Below are 21891 nucleotides of genomic sequence, written 5' to 3' on the forward strand. Positions count from 1 at the left end.
TTTTCCAATGGATTAAGGCAGACTGAGGTTAAGTGACTTGCCAAAGGTCACACAGCCAGTAAGTGTCTGAGGGCAGAGTTGGACACAGGTTTTCCTGACTCCAAGACTAGTACTGTATTCATTGAGCCACTTGCTGCCTCTGTACCTCAGGCAAATGGAAATAATACTGCCTGCCCTATCCAACTAGTTAAAGGATGGACAGAATGAGATCCAACATCTTTTGAACAGTGCTTTGAAGAGTTGAACATGCTATACAAGTCCCAGTTGTTTTTTTTATTACTAAAAAATATCGTTATGGCTTGGTCATCATATCGATCAACTCAAATCAGATAATATATGTAAAGCACTTTGCAAACTTTCAAGTGCTATATAAATATCAGGTATTACTATTTGTATTGATGTATGAGAGAAACCAATTTAAATACAGTCCCTTTAAGAGCCCATTGCTTTTTTTTTTTTTGGTTAGGCAATGGTGTTAAGTGACTTGCCCAGGGTCACACAACTAGTAAGTGGTAAGTGTCTGAGGCTGGATTTGAACTCAGGTCCTCCTGAATCCAGGGCTGGTACTCTATCCACTGCACCACCTAGCTGCCCCCAAGAGCCCATTGCTTTTTTAAAAGTGTTTTATTCTATAGTTTGTTTAGTTATTCCCGAATTGATAGATGCTCATAGGACCACAGAATCACTAATCAATTAGCATTTGTTCGTCACCTATTATGGGCAAGACACTGGCAATAAAAATGCAATGAATGAAACAATTCCTACTTCCCAGGAGGAACTTAGAACATAGTCCAAATCATAGATATAGAGCTAGACTTGACCTGAGAGATCATCTAGCCCACCGTCCTTATTTTGTAAGTGAAGAAACTGAGGATCAAGGTGACCCAGGTAGTAAATACCAGTGCTAGGAACACAAATGATCCAATTCCAAATGCGTTAGTATTTCTATTGCACCAGTCTGTTTCTCACTTTGTGGTTTTGTGGATTGTTGTTTTGTTCTACAACAAAAAAGCATTGCTATGAATATTTTGGTATATATGGTTTTTTTCAACTTTTTTTTTTAGGCAATTAAGGTTTAGTGACTTGCCCTGGGTCACATAGCTAGTAAGTATCTGAGGCTGGATTTGAATTCAGGTCTTCTTGACTCTAGGGCAGGTACTCTATCCACTGTGCCACCTGGCTGCCTCTAATAGTTTGGTTTATTTGAGACATTTCTCTCTTGTCTCTGATTTCCTTGGAATGTGTATCCAGTAGTGAGATAGCTGGGTTAAAAGGTCTGAGCATTCATTATTTTTTAATTATATTAACCAATCAGCAATTCAGTAAGCACTTAATAAGTGCTTGCTATGTCCCAGACGCTAGGTTAAGTGCTGGGGATACAAAGAAGAAGCAAAAAACAGTCCCTACCCTCAGCTCCTATTCTAATGAAGGAGACAGCATGTATATCAATAGGTAATATAAAATACATAGGAAGTAACTTTAGAGGTGAAAGTTCTACCAGCATTGGTTACTTCTCAGTGGTAGCTCCTGGGTGGCGTTTGAGCTGAATTTTGAAGGAAGCCAGGGATTCTAAGAAAAGGAAGTGAAGACGGAGAGCGTTCTAAGTGTGGGAAATCACCAGTGCAAAGACACATTGGTGGGAGATGGAGTGTGCATTGACAGGCTGGTGCTCAAACTGTGGTGATGTTGATGAAAGTATTACACTTTTTCATGCTTTTCTAAGCACTTTGATCCTCATAGTAACTCTGCAAAGTTGATAAAGCACATGGATCTCTATTTTACAGATATGAATACTAAGGTCCAAAGATTAATTAACTTACTCCTAATGATGTCATGGTCACCACCATTTATATGGTCCTTTAAAGTTTGCAAAGTGCTTTAGAAATATTATCTCCTTTGATCCTCAGAACAACCCAGGAAGGTAGGTACTATTATTATCCCCATTTTACAGTGGAGGAATCTGAGACGAACAGTGTTAAAGTGACTTGCTAGTAAGTGTCTGAGGTCAGATTTGAAATCAAGTTTTTTCTAATTATAAGTCCAGTACTTTATTCACTGTGGCATCCAGCTCTGTGGTCAGATAACATCTGAACAATAGTTAAATTTAATAGGCTTAGCATTCTGGATTTTAAGAGGACATTGATAAATTGATAGAAGTTTGATAAAGGCAACCAGGATGATGAGTCATCTGAAAACCATGCCACGTGAGCAGCAATTGAAGGAACTCTGAGAATTCATCTCAAGGGAAGGAGACCTAGGGATAACAGGATAACTCTTCAAATATTTAAAGATCTACCGAGTAAAAGAGAAATAGATTGATTTATTTTTTGCTGCTCCAAGATAGAATGAGGACCAAACAGTGGAGGTCACTGGGAGATGATCCTATCTCAAAATAAAGAACTTTCTAAAAATTAGGACTGTGCAACAATAGAATGAAGTAAATAGTGAGTTTTTTATCACTGGAAATGTTGAGGTAGAGGCCTTTGGGGAATATTGTAGAGGAGATGTATGCATTGCGAGGTTAGCTTTAATGGCCAAAACCCTTCCAAATCCAAGATTCTATGATTTTTTTTTAGTTGTTTAGTGTCACACTGCGAATAAATGTCAAAGGTAATGAAAACCCAAGAATTGTCCTTCACTGCTATGAGTTTCCTAAACCTTCTACCAAACAATTTTGGTTATAATAGAAGACACTTTTCACTGCTTTCTAGCAACATTAGGGATGGGGACTAGGGAACTCTCAGGAGAAGAAACTTCCCCAACCACACACATCAGGAACTCCTCTGCGACTTACAGTCTTAGAAAGCTGTCTAGGAAGGTTAATGACTTGCTCAGGGTCACACAGCCAGCATGTGTTACAGACAGGACTTTCTGACTTCAAACCCAGTTTTCTCTCTATGTTGCCTCTCATTCCAACAGTATTACTATCTAAAATTTTAAAATTCAATTTCATTTTATTTTTAGCTCCAAATTCTCTCCTTCCCCCTTACCTTCAAGAAGGCAAGAAAAACAATCATTACAAATACGTACAGTCAAAGAAAACAAATTCCCAATTAGCCCCATCTAAATACATATATATGATATATGTGTGTATGTTTATACACACACACACACACACACACACACACACACACACACACACACACACACACACACACACACACATACACACTTCAGTCTCCATTCCATTATCTGTCTACCTGGAGGTGGGTTGCATTTTTCACCATGAATCCTCTAGAATCCTTGTTGGTCATTGTGTTAATAAGAGTGCCTAAGCTTTTCAAACCAACAGTATTACTATTAAGAACTCTAATGGCAGTGCCAGTGATTTGAGTCTATGCTGTTAGCCTTCTTGTTCCCAAAGTCAGTCATATTTTGACCTCTTATGAGTTCCCCTTTTAGAGCAAGTAAGCATAGCAGTTTTCCCCATAATCACTACACAAGGATTATTGATCAAGTCTTGTCTACGTATCTTATGATACGTAGGCTCTTTCTTTGGTTGTTTTCCTTGGGCATATGGAAAAATATATTGGATGTTGCAGTAGATTTGGGATCATGAAGACTTGGGTTTAAATCCTACTTCAGAAACTTACCTACTCAAATAATCCTGGGCAGGTTGGTTAGCTTCTCTGAGCTTCAGTTTCCTCATCTGTAAAATGGGGATAATAATAATACCTGCCTCATGGGTAGTAGTGAGCTTCCTATCACTGCAAGTGTTGACTACAGTGCTGTCAAAGAATATTGTAGAGGAGATTTGTGCAGTAGGTTAGCTTCAATAGCTGAGATACTTCCTCCTAAGACTATTGTGAGGATCAAATGAAATAATATATGTAGAGCATTTTGTACATTTCAAGTGGTTTCATAAGTGTCAGACATTATTAATATTATTGATTTTTTTTTCTCTGCACCTTCCCACTGGTACTGGGGGTCCCCTAAAGGTTCAAGAAGACAAAGAGAGAAAGTCTTTTGAGGTCAAGGCAGAATTCATAGGATCATAGATTTAAAGTTGAAAAGGACTAGATGCCATGAAGTCCAATTCCCTTATTTTACAAGTGAGGTAGCTGAGGCCCAGAAAAGTTCAGTGACTCCACAGAAGTTACTTAAGTAGAAAGTGACAGTCAGAATTTGAACCCATATCCTCTAATATCAAATTTAGCCCTCTTTTTTTTTTCTGCTATATCATGGCTACAATGGTAAACAAAGTCAAAGTCAGGCAGAAATCCTGAAGGAGTTCTTAGCAGCAGTACAAAGTGGGTGTAGAAAGAATAGGTAAAGTAGGGTAAGATGATTCAGGAAAAACCGAGAAAGGAACAGGGGAAGGGAATAAGCATTTTTATATAGTACCTACCATGTGCTAGGCACTGTTCTAAAGGCTTGTTCAAATATTATTTCATTTGATTCTCACTACAACCCTGTAAGGCAGGTGTTATTATTGTCCACAATTTACAGATGAGGAAACTGAGGTAAACACATTAAGTGACTTACCCAGGGTCACACAAAGTGTATCTGAGGTTGGGTCTGAGCTTAGTTCTTCTGGACTTTCTTGTTCTATTCACTACACCATCAACCACCTCTAAAATTAGGCAGCATTGTCTAATGTGCAGCATTAGGCTTTGGTGAAATGATAGTATTTCATTCACTCAATGGCTTTGCACAAGATTGCGTTCTTTACAGTGCTGACCATGTATCACTGTGGCTGAAGGTTTTGGCAGGTGTTGCGGTGGTGTGCCTGTGTGATACCGTATATTAAAAGGCAGCGCCTCAGCTGTTCAAATGCAAGGACTGAGTGCTCACTCAGATTTCTTACAGTGTGGCTAGATGGGCTGTTTGGATGGCATTTGTCAAATCAGTGATTCTGAATCACAAGTCTAAACATTTTCTGCTACGATTGTAGCCCCGTCCCCATTTAAACAAAGTTGCTGCATGCAGATCTGAATTTAAGCAAAATATAGAGTGTGGTTATTTACTGCATAGAAAAGTGAAGCTGGACAGTATCTTAGATATGGTCTAATCCAACTGCTTCACTTTACAGATGAGGCAACTGAGGCCCAGAGAAGTAAATTTACTTGAATAAGGTCACTGGTAGAGCTAGGATTAGAATCCTGCTCTTCTAACTCCTGGTGCAGTCTTTTATATTTATTATACTACCCTGACATTAGATTTCTTAAGCTATTGAACTACCCTGTGTATTTGAAGTACAATACATTTACACATGTGACAAATAGTCCAGGACCTGAGATCTGGATGCATATACACCACATCCTGGAGGAAGCCCCCTCCCCTCAACCCAGAATTCTTTGACTTGCTTTGCTCCTAGCCAAAGTTCGCTCTAGGTAATATCCAAATATAGTTCAGATCTAGGTCTCCACAGATGGGGATAAAAGAATCTCTAGCTCCCATATAAGCACTCAATGTAACCATCAGCTACAGTTACAGAACAGCTTTTATTCTACCCCACAGAAAATCCAAAAACAACATAAAGGACTCAGTTGTTCAGTCATATCCGACTCTTCATGACCCCATTTAGGATTTTCTTGGCAAAGACACTGGAATGGTTTGCCATTTCCTTCTCCAGCTCATTTTACAGATGAGGAAACTGAGACAACCAGGATTAAGTGACTTGTCTAGATCATATAGTTAATAAGGGTCTGAGTTGACATTTGAACTGAGGTGTTCCTGACTCCAGGCAAGTGCCCTATTGACTGTGTCACCTAGCTGCCCTATAAAGGACTCAGAGGAGCACATAAATAGCACAAGTGACTCTCCTTCCCTTTTCAGTGTGTCCCACATACTGGGAAGGGAAACAAATTTGAGATTCCTAAGAAAGAAACCCCCCAGCATTTCATAAGTCCTTTCATTACTAAGACCCATATAGTATCCAGCCTTACAGTAGTACCCTAAGGACTTGGATTCCTTCTTGGAAGAGAAGCACATTTTAGGTTGCTAAATGAGCATCTTTCTAACATTCCAGTAAATGTCACTCTTACCTCAGAGGCCCATACAAACATCCAACCTTATACCACCTCACAGTAAGAGCAGAGAGCAACGTCGGGATCTTTTGCACCCTCACGTTGTGCTTTAGTCCTTTGTTGTTCTTATTGCTCCAGGGGACCTCATACTAATTATTTTTTCTCCTGAAAAGGCTAATGATGCCCAAAGAACTCTCTGGAAGATGGGATTTTGGAACTCTCAAACTTGGGGGTGTTTGACAAGGCAACTCTGTGACTAACACTTCTGAAGCTCCTCTTTCTCATGCTTGAAGTTCAGATTATGGAATCATGCTGCCCAAGAAATCTCTTCTTTATTTTGGAGGCTAGGATTCAGCAACTCCTGCCACTTGTACTGCATGGTACCCCTCTCTGTAGCTGCTGTCTGGGAAGTTAAGTCACAATGTCTTCAAGTCTGAGGCCAGGAATTAGAAGTCCAGGGACTTGCCTTCTCAGACGAACTTATGCACAACTTTCTTGTAGCTCTGCCCTAAGGGAACCATTATCAATTTCTGGTAGAGGAAACTTCCCTATCTCCACCACAGTGCTCTTGGCTTTTCTCAGTTTTACTACTCTCTGATTGGTCCTCTGAAATAAGTTCAGCCAAAAAGAATAATTCTGACTTAATAGACTGGTTCAATCAAATCATCTCTATTATCCAGGTGATATTTTTAATCTCCAGGAGGTTACCAGTGGCACTCCACTAGAGAAAGATGTAAGCCCAGGCAGCTTAGTGGCCTAGTAGGTGTGGCACTGGTCCTGGAGTCAGGAAGACCTAAGTTCAAATTTTGGCTTCAGATACATTTTAGCTGTGTGACTCCATGTAAGTTCCTTATCTTCATTTGCCTCAGTTTCGTCATCTATGAAATAGGGATAATAGCACCTAGCTCCCAGAGTTGTGAGAATCAAATGAGATAGTTTTTGTGAAGTGCTTTGCAAACCTAAAAGCGCTATATAAATGTTAGCCATCATCACCATCATCATCATTATCATCAAGTAAGTTCCAAATAAAGGAGCTGTAAACTTCTCTAGTTGATCAAATAACTTTCCTTTATCTACCTCCTATACACACAACTATTGCTGAACATACCTGAGGTGTAAAACAAAGCACAATTGTTTTCCTAAACCATCAGAAAGCAGACAATTCAGTTGCTTTTAAGCCGACCACCAAAAATCGAAAAGGTTTGTGACCCAAAGGGAGTGCTTCAGAATGTACTGTCACTGGCCTCAAGGAAGAAAGGAAGCAAAGAAACAACTATTTATTAAGCACCTATTGTGTGCCAGGCACTGTGCCAATACTGAAGATACAAATACAGACAGAAAGAAAGACAACCCCTGCCTCAAAGAGACAAGACACAAAAAAGAGTTTTAAAAAGTGGGGTAAAGGTACTTGGTACAGGGGGCATGGTTTTGAAGTCCAGAAGTCAAGGTCAGAGCCAGGAGGGGAATGAAGGCTAACCAGGCTAGTCCCCTCAACAAAATGGAGACCCAAGAGAAACTCACCAGTGGGAGAAGGGGGCTGATCTGACAGAAGGATATTCCAGGGTGAGAAGGCCACAGTAATGGTTGAATGTTCTCAGGCAAGGAGGCCCCGGTGCTGAGGGAAGTTCTAGCATAGGACAATAGCTGATGTATGAGTTTGAATTCCAGAAGTCAGAAGCAGATGGAGCAACTGGGTGTCACAGTGGATAGAGAACCCAGCCTGGAATCAGGAAGATCTGAGTTCACATCCGGCTTCAGACACTTACTAGCTAGCTATCTGATCCTGGACAAGTCGCTTACTCTTGTTTGCCTCAGTTTCCCCATCTGTAAAAAAAGCCAGAGAAGGAGACAGCAAACCACTACAGTATCTTTGCCAAGAAAACCCCAAGTGGGGCCACAAAGAGTCTAAAATGACTGAATGACAACAGAAGCAGAGATTGGAAGGCTCTGATTCATTATAGCCAAATCCCCTTAGTGTTCTTTGTGGACCAGATTTTATGATCTGATGTTATAAAAATGCAGTGGATAGAGTGTTGGACTTGGAGTCAGGAAGACTTGAGTCACTCAGACACTTAGTAGCTAGTGACCCTGAGCAAACTGAGCAAATTGTTTAACCTTGTTTGCCTCAGTTTCCTCATCTGTAAAATGGGAATAATAATAACCCCTACCTCCCAGGATTGTTGTGAGGATCAAAGAAGCCAACACATATAAAGTGCTTTGCAAACCTTAAAGTATCATGTCAATGCTAACTAGTATTACAGGAACACATGTAGAAGTCCTATTTTCCCCTGTGCATATGTACAATATAGTAGCATGAGAGAGATGTTGTATTCCTTGGGGGTACTAGCTGCATAGCTGCCTTGCCTTCAGAGCTCAATTGTCCTTCCTTACTTGCTTTGTTAACACAATACCATAGATCTCTGCCAGAATTATTTGCATTTTTTTTCTTTTCTTTTCTTTTTAAGGATAATCACATACCTTTACTGGCAGATAATTGAGGGAAGGAAGATCATGATCAAACTCCTACATGAACAGATCATCAATGCAAGTTTCTTACTATTGTTGTTCTCTTTTTCTCTTTTAAACTTGAAAATAATCATAAAAGTGTTCTATGGGTCCCATTTCCTCACTGGGTCCTGCCTAAAGCTCTTAACCTAGAGTCTATGAACTTGGGTGTGTGTGTGTGTGTGTGTGTGTGTGTGTGTAAATATGTATACAAGTGTATATATAGATGTATGCATATATACATATGTATGTGTATATATGTATGTATATGTACATATAACTATATTTCAGTATAATTAGTTTCCTTTACAATCCCATATTTTATTTTATGCATTTAAAAAATTATTCTGAGAAGGGTCCCCTAAGATTCACCAGACTGCCAAAGGGGTCCATGAAATAAAAAAGGTTAAGAACTCCTCTGCTAAAAAACTGAAGAGCTTATGGATATTCTGGGGGGGAGGATAAAGAAAAAATTAGATTTCCTAATTATATAAATGTCATGGGCGTTATCCTTGGACTAAAATTCTGTTTAATAACAAGGGTGTGTATGGGTCACTGATCCACTGGGGTTTGGTAGTAGGAGAGATTTATTTCCTCCGTCATGTATCCCAGAATCATCATATAGCTGTCATCACCGTGAATAAGTTTCTGTATACAGTGAGACAGTTTGAGAAAACATTCTTTAAGAAACTTGGATCTAGGGGCAGCTACGCACAGTAGATAGAGCACCAGCCCTGGAGTCGAGAGGACCTGAGTTCAAATCCAGCCTCAGACACATAACACTCACTAGCTGTGTGACTCTGGACAAGTCACTTAACCCCAATTGCCTCACAGAAAGAAAGGAAGGAAGGAAGGAAGGAAGGGAGGGAGGGACGGAGGGACGGAGGGAGGAAGGAAGGAAAGAAGGAAGGGAGGGAGGGAAACTTGGATCTAAATGACCTGAGTGACAGAACTCAGGAGAATTTGGATTTACTCCGAGTCAGACGTATAGGATGGACTGGCCCTACACATACATGAGTAGGTGTAGCTACTTAGAATCATAGAATCTCAACATTTGAAGGGTCCTCCAAGGTTACCCGTTACAACCCATACATGAATTATGAATCTCATCTACAGTGTCTCAGACAAGTGGCTGAGCCTCTACAGAGGACTTACTGCCTTATGGAGCAATTTACAAAGAACTTGACCAAACACACCTTATCTACAGAATTACTGGTCTGAAAATGTGAGAGTCACTAATCACCTGGGTAGGGCATTGTGCCCAGGTCTCGGTTAAAATACTCATATATTAATGCTTGGAAGAAGTTTTCCTAGATCTGATCTCTTGGCGCAGTTTACTTCATTAACTTCACTGGTTGAGGCCTTATGCTCTTGAGGAAATGAAATAGAGAAAGTCTACATCACCTTTAAGGGACAGGGAAATGCAAGGCTGGGACAATCTCTGGGGAGTGGTTGGAGAAGAGGCATTGCATGGAAATGAGTCAGGAAGGGTAGATCTAGGATTTATTAGGGCACATAGAGTGACTACCAGAATGGGGAGGGAGATGTGAAGAAAGATGCCAAGAAAAGGGGAAAAAAAGGAAGAATGCAGAAGGCAAGTTCATATTTGTCATAATTTTGCCCAAGAGGTCTAGGAAAATATAATACTCCTTCTGGCACCAAGACCAAAAGCACCTCCAATTTTCTAGATTCAGAGGGATGCATCACTATGCATGGGCCCATTAGAGAAGGAAGAGAAAATGAGGTGTTGGTGTTTTAGTCAAAATCTGTAACAATTTCATTTCACACCAAGAAAAAAACATGGTGGCTGTTCTTCATCCAATTCTTCTAACCCTTTTTCCAAACTGAATGTTCTAATGGAGTATGAAAATCAAACGACTTCCTTTTTCCAAGAGTCTTCCCTCACTTGGGCCACCTGTTCCCCATAGCTTCATACCACTCTTGTTTTGGACAGGAAGGAAAAGACAAGATGTTTCTTGTGGAGAAGCTTTTAAAGCTCCAGGACTCCCAGAAGAAACCAAGTACTTTCCCACCAGCTCAAGAAAGGAGAGAACAGGAGGTGAGTCTCAAGTCCTAACGCTGAGTCTGGGCTTCTCCTATACTTCCCTTTGAACCTTGATGAGGTGTAGTAATGGAAAGAGTCCTGGCCAAAAAATCAGAAGGCATGGATTCTCGTCCCAGCTGGGTCATAAAATGCCTGGGTGCTCTAAGGCATAAACCACTTATACTTTCTAAACCCTATCTCCCCGATCTGTTTGTTTTTTTTTTAAATTTTCCTTCCCTAATTCCATCAAGGGATATTATGAGTACTGATAAATGAAATAATATAGGTGTGATATTTTAAAAGTTTGAGAGACATAGTTTCTGGGTAATTTAATCATTTTATTAATAAGGCTAGCATATTTATTAATAAAAGAGGTCAGTGGCACTCTTGAATGCCAAAGACCCCTCAAAGTGGGTTCACAGTTTATATATGCTTGGAAGAGTGAGCAATGAGAGAATGAATATTATTATGAGAAGCTGGCTATATTATGTGGGGATAAAAATTATCCAACCTATAATGAGAGACTGAGGCAGAGCTCTGAGCCAAAGGCACTTTATTATAAGATCAACATCTGTTCATATTGGACAAGATAGAATGGTCAGAAGGTACAAAAATAAATTTAGAAGACTTTGCATGTAGTTGAGTCACCTCTGCCACAATGGACTTGGTCACCATGACAAGGAATAACAAGGGTAGAGAGCTTGTGGCTTCCTTCCTATGATTACATAAGTGATCTTACCATCTGCAGCTCACAGCTCTGGGGCCAAATATACAGGTCTTATAATCATTACCCTTATCATATCAAATTGATTAATATTAATTGGAATAGAGTAGGGGTTCTCAGTGAATCAACTTTCTCAATTACAATGAGCATCTTCAGGTACAGTGACTTGGATCACCCAAGTCCTGGTCAAAGAGATTTATCAATTTCCATATCACCTGTCTGACAAAAGGGAGAATCCACATTTTCCCAGACCTGTCTTAAGTAAACACAATGAGCAGGAATCTACCCATTAACCTAAACTTAGAATTTCATTTTCTTTTTGATTAGATCTTAGCCTGGGTAAGTCTTTACTCAAGATTTCCCATACTGGTTGATTTCTGAATGAAGAAGTAGAAAGGGGGAAAAAACTTGGTCCTGATTCAGTAATTAGTTACTAGATACAAGAGAGAAATAATCATTTTTCTCATAGGTAAACTCCCAAAGGCTATATAAATGTAAGGGATGAATATTATTTATACTGACTAAATAGAGCTAATTTCTGGAAGCTTCAAGAGTAAAAATTTTTCTGAGAATGTTGTGAGTGCTCATCCAAAGTGAAGCAACAATGGTGAATGAGGGAAGTGTCTGCTCTGTGTCAGGAACTCTCCTGGACTCTGGGAATACAAAGACAAAAGTAAAAGTCTCAGGTTTCAGGGAGCTCCCATTCTAACAGAGAAGAAACATGCATACAAATGGGCCTGTACATATATATATATGTGTGTGTGTGTGTGTGTGTGTGTGTGTGCGTGCATGCGTGTGTGTATATATATATATGTATATGTATGTGTGTGTGTGTATATTTATATGTGTGTATATATCTATATCTATATCTATATCTATATATATATATATATCTATCTGGAAACCTTGAAGGGGAGGGCTCTAGTTGCTGAGAGGATCAGGAAAAGCCATCTGAGGAAGGGAGGAAGGTAGCACTGATGAGTTTCAAAACCGTGGTTTCAGGAAGTATAGATGAGAAAGGAATGCATTCCCGGCACAGAGGACATCTATTGGGATAACCTCATCACCCTGCAAGATCTCATCAGTCTTGGTCCTCCACCTTGTCACTACCCGTTGCCTCTCTGATTGGAGGGTAAGGCCTTGAACTCCAAACCTCCATTTAAGGAGAGACATCTCCTCATTTCTCACCTGGCTGCACTACTTTCAGTCTTCTCTGACTGACTTCTCCACTATGACCCCCTGTTGGGTGCTTTCTCCTCCTCCCCTCACTATGCTTTTCAGCTTCCTTTATGTGTTGTTTTCCCCATTAGATTGTAAGCTCCTTGAGGGCAGGGACTCCCCTTCCCCCCCATATTTGAATCTCCAGTGCTTAAAACAGTGCCTGGCATATAGTAGACATTTAATAAATGTTTGTTGACTAGTGTAAAGGCATAGAGACTAAAAATGTAGAATTGTGTGTGAGGAACAGCAAGAAGACCACTTGGTTGGAATGCAAAATATAGGAAGAGGGAGTAATGTATAAATAAGGCTGGAAAAGGTGGTTTGGGGCTAGGTTGTTTAAAAGTCAGACACAGGAGTTTGTATTTGATCTTAGAGGTTACATGGAGCAATTGAAGTTTATTAGGGGGGAGGGGAGAGAAGGTAGTCACTGTGATGGGTGGCCATGTTTGCCATAATGTTGGGGAGTAAGTACTGACTCTGGAATCAGAGGACCTGGGTTCAAGGATCTTTAGGAAAATCACTTTGGCAGCTGTGTAGAGAATGGATTGGAACGGGGAGTAGCTTGACTCAAACCATTTAGAAGACTATTGTGAGAATCTTTGGGCAAAATGATGAGGGATTGTTTCTGTTTTGTCTTGGTATCAGTAGCATCTAACATGCATATAGCAGGCATGAATCAATGTCAAATTGAATTGAATAATGGAATGTATGAAAAGGCAGTGGTAGTATCTTCTAATTCTGCTGAAGATCCCTTACTACCTTCTTATGGAGCTGTTTCTATAAGAACCCATTAATGTTATTTTGAAATGGATATAAAAATAAAAAATGTCCCCCAAAATGATGTCATCTATCCTTAATATTTAAAGGCAGATAAAGCTATGTTGCGCACAGTACTCTTGGGTACTCACACTTTTAAAAAAAAGTGTGGATAGGTTCACACTTTAAAAAAAAACACCAAAACTGAGGAAAAAAGAGGTTAAGACTCGCCCAGGGTATATTTAAAAGTCAACATAATAGTTTGTATTTGATCTTAGAGGTAAGATGGAACCATTGGAGTTTATTGAGTGGGGTGGGAGAGAGGGAGTGACATAGTCAGACTTGTTCAGTAAATTCACTTGGGCAGATGCGTGGAGGATGGATTGGAATAGGGAGTGACTTGATCCAAGAAAAACAATTAGAAAACCATTGCAAGAATCTTTATGTGAGCCTTCAGTGGGCCTTCAAATATGGAAAACATTGAAAACTAATATCTCTCTTGCTTCTAAGAAATTGGCACTAAGAAAAATTTTCAGAAATTACATCCCCATCACTATCCCTTTGTGAATCTACAAATTTGTCATGCACATATCAAGAAGGACATAGTGGATAGAGTACTGGCCGTCAAGTCAGGAGGAACCGAATTCAAATCTGGCCTTGGACCAAACACTTGACACTTACTAGCTGTTGTGAAGAAGGGAGATCATAAGATCATAGAGCTAAGGCCAAAAGAGATCTCAGAAGCCATCTGGTACAACCCCTTCATTTTACAGATGAAGAAACTAAAGCCTAAAGAAGTTAAGCGGATTGCCCAAGGTCATACAGGTATCAAGCAAGAGAGGAGGAATTTGAACCCAGGTCCTCTGATTCCAGATTCAGTGGTTGTTCCACAACACTACACTAAAAATGGCTGCCCAATCACAGTGATTACAAAAGAAATGCAACGGCTATCCAGATCTTACAGGCTGTGTTTGTGCATTACAAAAAGGCCTTGTAAAGCAGAAATCATCAAAACTACTTGGTGTACTGGCTAAGAAATAGAGTGGTGGATCTGTGGAATAGGTTAGGTATGCAAGACACAACAGTCAATGACTATACTAATCTACTGTTTGATAAATCCAAAGACTCCAACTTCTGGGATAAGAACTCTCTATTTAACAAAAACTATTTGGAAAAACTGGAAAAATGTATGACAGAAACTGGGCATACACCAATATTTTACACCCTATACCAAGTCAAAATGGGTACAGGATTTAGATATAAAGACTGACACCATAAGCAAACTAGAAGAGCAAGGAATAGTTTACCTTTCAGATCTATGGAGAAGGGAAGAATTGATGACCAAACAAGAGATAAAGAACATTATGAAATGCAAAATGGATAATTTTGATTACATTAAATTGAAAAGGTTTTGCACAAACAAAGCCAATGCAACCAAGATTAGAAGGAAAGCAGAAAACTGGGAAAGAATTTTTTTACAACCAGTGTCTCTGATAAAGGCCTCATTTCTAAAATATAGAGTCAAATTTATAAGAATACAAGTCATTCTCCAATTGATAAATGGTCAAAGGATATGAACAGACAGTTTTCAGAGGAAGAAACCAAAGCTATCTATAATCATATGGAAAAAGTTGTTCTAAATCACTATTGATTGGAGAAATACAAATCAAAAGGACTCTGAGGTACCTATCACACCGATCAGATTGGCTAACATGACAAAACAAGGCAATGATAAATGTTGGAGAAGATGTGGGGAAATTGGAACACTATTGCACTGTTGGTGGGGTTGTGAAATGATCCAACCATTTTGGAGAGCAATTCGGCATTGGTGCCCAAAGGGCTATAAAATTGTGTATACCCTTTGACCCAGCAACACTACTTCTAGGTCTGGATCCCAAAGAGATCATAAAAACTGGAAAAGGACCCACATGTACAAAAATATTTGTAGTAGCTATTTTTGTGGTGGCAAAGAATTGGAAATTGAGGGGCTGCCCATCAATTGGGAATGACTGAACAAGTTGTGATATGTGAATGTAATGGTACTATTGTGTTATAAGAACCAATGAGCAGGCAGACTTCAAAAAAACCTGGAAAGACTTACATGCACTGATGCATAGTGAAATGAATAGAACCAAGAGAACATTGTATGCAGTAACAGCCACATTGTATAATGCCTGACTTTGATAGACATAGCTCTTCACAGCAATGCAGGAATCTATGACAACTCTAAGAAGACTTACGATGGAAACTGCTATCCACATCCAGACAAAGAACTATGAAGTCTGAATGCAGATGGAAGCATACAATTTGCTCTCCTTTTCCTTTGTTGTTTAATTTTATTGCTTCCTTTTTATGGTTCCTCTTTACATCATGACTAATAGAAAAATATGCTTAATATGAATGTATAAGTAGAGCCTATATCAGATTGTGTACCACCTTGGGGGTGGGGGAAGGGGAGAGGAGTAGGAGGGGGAGAATATTTAAAACTCAAAATCTTAGGGAAGTAAATGTTGAAAACTAAAAAGAATTAATTAATTATCAAGGGAAAAAAGGGCCTTGCACATCAGTGAAGTCAATCCAATCACACCAGGATGTGTCCACTCAATCACAGAATCATAGAATTTCAGATTCAGATTCAGGAAGGGATCTCAGCCACCATTTAGTCCAAAGCATACCTGAAAAAGAATCCTCATTATAATATACTCTACAAGTAGCTGGGCAGCTAGGTGGCATAATGGATAGAGCACTGGGCCTGGAATCAGGAAGACCTGAGTTAAAATCTGGCCTCAAACACTTACTAATTGTGTGACCCTGGGCACCTTCACCGTATTTGCTTCACTGTCCTCATCTATAAAATGAGCTGAAGAAGAAAATGGCAAACCACTCTAGTATCTTTCTCAAGAAAATCCCAAAGGGGGTCAGAAAGAGTCAGATATGACTGAAAAACAACTCAACAGCAACACAAGTAGTTATCAAGCCTTCACTTCAGACCTCCAAAGAAGAGAACCTTATCACCTCTCCAATCAACCCATTCCATTTTTAAATGGCTCTACTTGTTAGGAAGTTTGTTTCCTTATATCAAGTCCATATTTATTTGCCTTTTGCAGCTTGAACCCATTGCCCTTTCCTCTCTGAGGGATTGAATGGAACAAGTTTAATCTTCCATGTGATAGCCTTTTTCATATTTGAAGATAGTACCTGCCCCTTCCCTGAGTTTTCCCTTCTCCAGTCTAAAAATCTCCAATTTGTTTAACTGATGCTCATGTAACAGCATGGCATGGTGGGTAGAACCTTGAAATCATATGAAATCAGCCCTGTCACATAATAGCTCTGTGTCTTTGGGCAGGTCACTTAATTTCCTGAAGCTTCTGAGGTTCCTTCTAATTCTAACTCTGTGATTCTTATTTGTAAAGCAGGGGCAATAAGAGCTGCATTGCCTATTTCACAGAGTTGTTGTAAGGAAAGAACTGTGTAAAATCTCTGTATAAATGGGATGTACTGATGAAAGCAGCACCAGATGCATCGATGAAAGAATTATCATGGAACTTCAAAAAGATCAATATCCATAAAGGGCTGTTGCAAGAAGATGAAATATCCTGAAATTGATCTGTGGCTACTTTGGAGCCATTGTCCTAGCCCCTGGATTACAAAAGTAAAACCAATGTTGTTAGCAACAGCTCATTTGCTTTTTGTAGACAACTGTGTTTTGTTCAACAATCTTGTCACGCATCATAAAAAGTCCAAACATAAAGCTGAAAATTCCAGAGGATTTAAGTCAAGTTAAGAAGCATTTATTAAGTACTTACTGTGTACCAGCCACTTTACTAAGCACTGAGAAGACAAAGATAAGCTAAAAGACAACCCCTAAACTCAAGGAACTTACATTCTAACGGAGGAAGACAATACATAAAAGGAAGCTGAAAAGGGGGTAGAGGTGGAGAGAAGGTAGGTGGAGGGATGGTAGAGAAAGTCCAGAAAGTCAGGAGTGGAGGGAGTCTAGAGAGAAATGAGGATGTGGCTGGCCTGAGTATTTTCCTTAAAAGGAAGGTTCAGGCAAGAACCAGATAATCAGAGGAAGAAGCTATGGGGAGGAGTTTAACTCTAGTATGAGATGTCCAGAAGTGGAGTGAACTTCTAAGGTGAGGAGACTTCTTTAGAATGCTAGAGAAAGTCCCAAGTTTTAGAAAAGACCTTCTATAAAACAAAGTGGATTTTGCAACAAAAACTGACTGCAAGGTATGGTGTATGTGGATGATTGAGTAGATAATACAGTAAATCAACCTTATTCTCAAACTCTGATACAATAATTGACTTGAATGGAGAGTATGTCAAAAGACAAAAAATGAATTGGATTAATGTTTACATAAGACTGACCAATGAGATACCCATGAAGAGCAAGGCAGAAATGTTCAAGATCTCAGCACTAGCTGCAGCAATTTACACATTGGAATGTTAGTCCACAATAAGGAATGAAGGGCAGAATATTGCTGTGGTTTTTACACAAGGCAAGAAGGGTGTGCAGAAACTCTCAGAGAATCACATGATGAATTAAAAATTCTTGATAATGTCTGTCAAGTAGCTGAGGATCAGGAGGTAGTTTGTGCTATGATGACAAACTTAGGAATGCAAGAATGGTAAACAAACAATAGACTACCCAACTCACAAACTAAAGGACCACCAACAGCCAGAAAGGAAGCCAAAAGCTTTGTAAAATAAATTAAGCTTTTGATTCTTTGGACAAAAATGGGAAAAAATGGGAACAAAATATGAGAAGAGCACAAGTTCATTCATTCAAGGGTGGGGTTCGTTCTGTACTCTGATCATGTTGAGAAACCATGTATCTGAAAATAAAACAATGAAACTTTGTGTTAGTGATATATAATCCAATATACTAACAAACCTTACCCGTTTTCAAGGTTTAACAGTGTATCAAGATCACTGAGCCCTTTAACTGAGGTGTCCCCAATATACACACCTTGGAATTGCTTGCTAATTTTTGTTACAAAAGAAATAAAAGAAATGGTTTTAAAAATTCAACTGCTTAATATAGTAGAGGCAGCCATGCAATAGTAGATAGAGACATGACCTTAGAGTCTAGGGAGCCCAGTCCAAGTCCCCTGCTAGGGACAACTACTGACTTCACATCTGGGGGCAAGTCACTTAAACTTTCATTGCCCCCAAGGAAATTTCTAAGACTAGAAATTGTAGAGAAAGTGCCAGGCTGCCCTGGTAGATGACGTTTCTCACCCTGTGCTCCCTGTACCAATGAAATCATGGGTCCAGTCAAAAAAAAATGTAGAAGAGGCTACCAACACATATCAGAGATGTGAAAAACATAAATGAAACATAAACACCTGTTCATTCATTTAGTAATAACCAACATCTGTATGGTGTTTTAAAGTTTGCAAAGAATTTTGCATAAGTGATCTCCTTTAATCCTCACTACAACTCAGAGAGGCAGCCTGGCATAGTGTATGGACCTGGAATCAGAAAGACCTGAGTTCTAATCTCACCTCAAACATTTACCAGTTGCATGACTTCTCTGAGCCTCAGTTTCCTTATTTGTAAAATAGTGATAATAATAGTACCTATTTCACAGAACAGTTGGATAAAATGAGATAACATGTGTAAAGGACTTTTAAAACCTCAAAAAAATATTAACTGGCATTAAGTGACTTCCCCAGCATCACACAGCCATTGTCAGAAGCAAAATTTTAGCCTGGATGCTCTTGACTCAACCTAGCATTCTATCCACTACCCCATGCTGTCACTCTATCTGTCATAACAGGAGCACTGAGGTGAGAGTTAGATTTGAGCTCCAGTCCCAGCTCTGTCAGCTGTGGGGCCTAGGACAAGAGCCTTCTCATGGAGTTATGTAATCAAATATCAAAGATTATAGAATACTAATGAAATGAAAGTATTTTGTAAACTAAAAAAGACCATACAAAGGGATTTTGTACAGGATTCATAGTATACCTGCTGCCCAAATGGGACTGACTTCTGAAAGTTCTCCAAGGGCAGGGATTTTCTAAACATGTTGCATTGAATGCTTATACTATATTGAATGACTATGGTGATATGAAGGAAGAAGCAGTTTTATCCTCAGCTTGAGGGTTTCTGAGGAGGCCCCAATATGCATTTTCCCCACCACGTCTGTTCCTGAATATCCACAATGAGCTAAGCTAAGAAGAGTCACAAATATCAGGATTTTGGTCATCTAATTGTGTCTTACTTCCTGTGTGTGTTTCACTTTTATTTTCTCCTTTTCCCTCTTTCCCATTCCCTGAAAAGAAATTTTTTATTTTCTTTTTCCTGCTTTATCTTTCTTTTCACTTCTCCTCCTCTCTCCCTCTCTTCCTTTTAGCTCTGTTACCCTTTCTCCTCTTTCTCTCTTTTATCATTTTGGCTTCCATTTCATCTTTTTTCCCTTAGTTCCCCTTCTCCTTCTCTTCTTTTTTCCTATGTGCTCATCTTGCCCCCTCCCCATAACCACATCTCCTGCCTTTCCCTTAAAATCATCAATGACATTCTGGATTAAGGAGGTAGCTAAAACCAATACTGAGTCACTTAAAAGCACAAGGCCCTAGAAGCAATTTCACCTATCAGAATATTAAAATTGTAAAAATTTAGAGTCCGTGACCAGATTCTGACTCTGTATAGAATCAGTGTTGGGGATTAGGAGAAGGGGCAGGACAATTTCCCAGTCTTTCTAGTTGGATTCCTCCCCTGTCTGGGCCAAGATATAAAAAACAGTGGATGAAAATTGACTCCCAAGATATTTTAAGCATTTTGTAGTTATTTTGAATGGGACTTTCCTTTCTATTATTTCCTCTTGGATTTTGTTATTTGCTATGTAGAAATGCTATTGATTTTTATGAGTTTGTTTTATATGGTCTTCTGAATCAACTGTCTCACTTTTTTTTGCAGAGTATCTAGAATTTTCTAAGTAAACCACATTTCATCCTCAGATAAATCTAGTTTTGTCTTCTTTTTGCCTGTTTATGCCTTCACATATCTATTATCATCCCAAGACAATAATTCCATACCTTCTTCCCTTCTTTGCAAAGGCAGGGGACTATGGCTATACAATGTTGCCTACAGTGTCAGACTGGGTTGATGTGTTTAATTTAGCTTTTTCGTTCACTTTTTCATTCCTCTCTTTCTTTATTCTTTGTTTTAAGGATGGCTCCCTAGGTGAAAGAGGGGAAGGGATATGATGATACAAAACCAAAAATATCGATGAAGTTACTTCTTAAAAGTCAAGGACTTAAAATCATGTTCAACATTATTCCTATAAAATAAGTCAGAATGAGTACTAAAAATAATTTTAATGGTAGGTGACTTGGGTTTTGACGTGACTTTTCGGCTCTCTGCAGATGGAGTCTAGGAACAGCCTGGATATGCCAACAGATCTGTCAAGAAGAAGCAGAACCTCTCTCAGGGTAAGATATTTGCCCCTAGTCACAGAGCAAGGTTCCAGGCCGTGTTATTTGGGTTCTAACATGAATGTTCTTCTATCTGAGGAGGGAACCTAGGAAAGGCCTGGATAGGTCATCAGCAGATCTGACAAGCAGAGACAGAATTTTTCTTAGGGTAAGAGGCCGAATGGACAAAGTTAAGGCACTGTACCTACACCTCTCACCTCTTAAAAGGGGGGGCCAGAGGTAGCTAAGCAGTACATTGAATAGAGTGACTACTCTGGAGTCAGGAAGATCTGAATTCAAATTTGACCTTAGATATTAAATAGCTGTGTGGTCCTAGGCAAGTCGATTAACTGCTGTTTGCCTCAGTTTACTCATTTATAAAATGGGGATAATAATAGCACCTAACCTTGAAGGGATTGTTTGTGAAGAACAAATAAGATAATAAATGTAAAGTGCTTAGCACAGTTGCCTACCACATAATAAGTGCTATATAAATGTTAGCTATTTTTTATAATTATTGTTGTTATTATAAGAGATCATTATATCTAAATAGAGCTCATAGGTTTCTGCATGGCTTGGGAGGAGCCCACAAACTCATGCTGTTTCCCAGCATTATACTGTGAAAAATTAAGTATACTTGTCCAAGAGGGTTAATTCTTTTTTTATTATTATATTTTTATTCTGAACTTAACAAACACCAAATAAAATGGATATACTGGAGCAGAATGAGATGATTACACTTGAAACTGCAGGACTGAGTGGAAGTGGAAGTTACAGAAAGGAAAATTTACTTGTGCTGTAGAGAGAAACTTACTAGTAATCAGAGCCATCACAAAGTGCAATGGATTGCTTTGGGATTTAGGAAGTCAGGAAGAGAGGGAAGGAAGAAAGGAAGGAAAAAAGGAAGGGAAGGAAGAAGAAAGGAAGGGAGAGAGAGGGAGGAAGCAATGAAAGAAGGGAAGGAGGGATGAAGAAAAGAAGGAAGATAGGGAGAGGGGGGAAAGAAAGGAAGGAAGGAAAGAAGTGTTTATTAAGGGCCTACTATGTGCTAGGCACTGTGAGGTACGTCTATTATGATCCCCACTTTACAGTTGAAGAAATGGAGGCAGGCAGAAGTTAAATGATTTACACAGGGTCACAATAGCTAGTGTCTGAATCTGGATTTGAACCCAGGTCTTCCTGGCTTCAGGCTCAGGGCTCTATCCATTGAGGCTATCTAGCTGCAAATGAGTTCCCCCTCACTTGATG

The 21891-nt window shown here is 39.3% G+C and overlaps 2 protein-coding genes across 3 annotated transcripts in view; one reads left to right on the top strand and one right to left on the bottom strand.

Moving 5' to 3' along the window:
* The window catches only part of TMC5 (transmembrane channel like 5), a 104229-nt gene that overhangs the window by 74351 nt on the left and 7987 nt on the right, over positions 1-21891 (top strand). Inside the window, exons 19-21 of the mRNA XM_020965266.2 lie at positions 8435-8513; positions 10429-10533; positions 20596-20661. Of these exons, the coding sequence (XP_020820925.1) occupies positions 8435-8513; positions 10429-10533; positions 20596-20661 (250 nt within the window). The remainder of the gene's footprint in view (positions 1-8434; positions 8514-10428; positions 10534-20595; positions 20662-21891) is intronic.
* Positions 1-21891, bottom strand: part of GDE1 (glycerophosphodiester phosphodiesterase 1) — a 116557-nt gene that overhangs the window by 42268 nt on the left and 52398 nt on the right. Inside the window, exon 6 of one of the 2 annotated variants that reach the window (XM_020965269.2) lies at positions 11055-18060. The exons of the other annotated variant lie outside the window; for it this stretch is intronic. Coding sequence (XP_020820928.1) covers positions 18003-18060 — 58 coding nt within the window. The 3' untranslated portion in view covers positions 11055-18002. Of the gene's footprint in view, positions 1-11054; positions 18061-21891 lie in introns of those variants that run through there. 2 annotated transcript variants of the gene reach the window in all.

This window comes from Phascolarctos cinereus, unplaced genomic scaffold (assembly GCF_003287225.1).
Source record: "Phascolarctos cinereus isolate Bilbo 61053 unplaced genomic scaffold, phaCin_HiC Scaffold_4;HRSCAF=312, whole genome shotgun sequence".
NCBI classification, from domain to species: Eukaryota; Metazoa; Chordata; class Mammalia; order Diprotodontia; family Phascolarctidae; genus Phascolarctos; species Phascolarctos cinereus.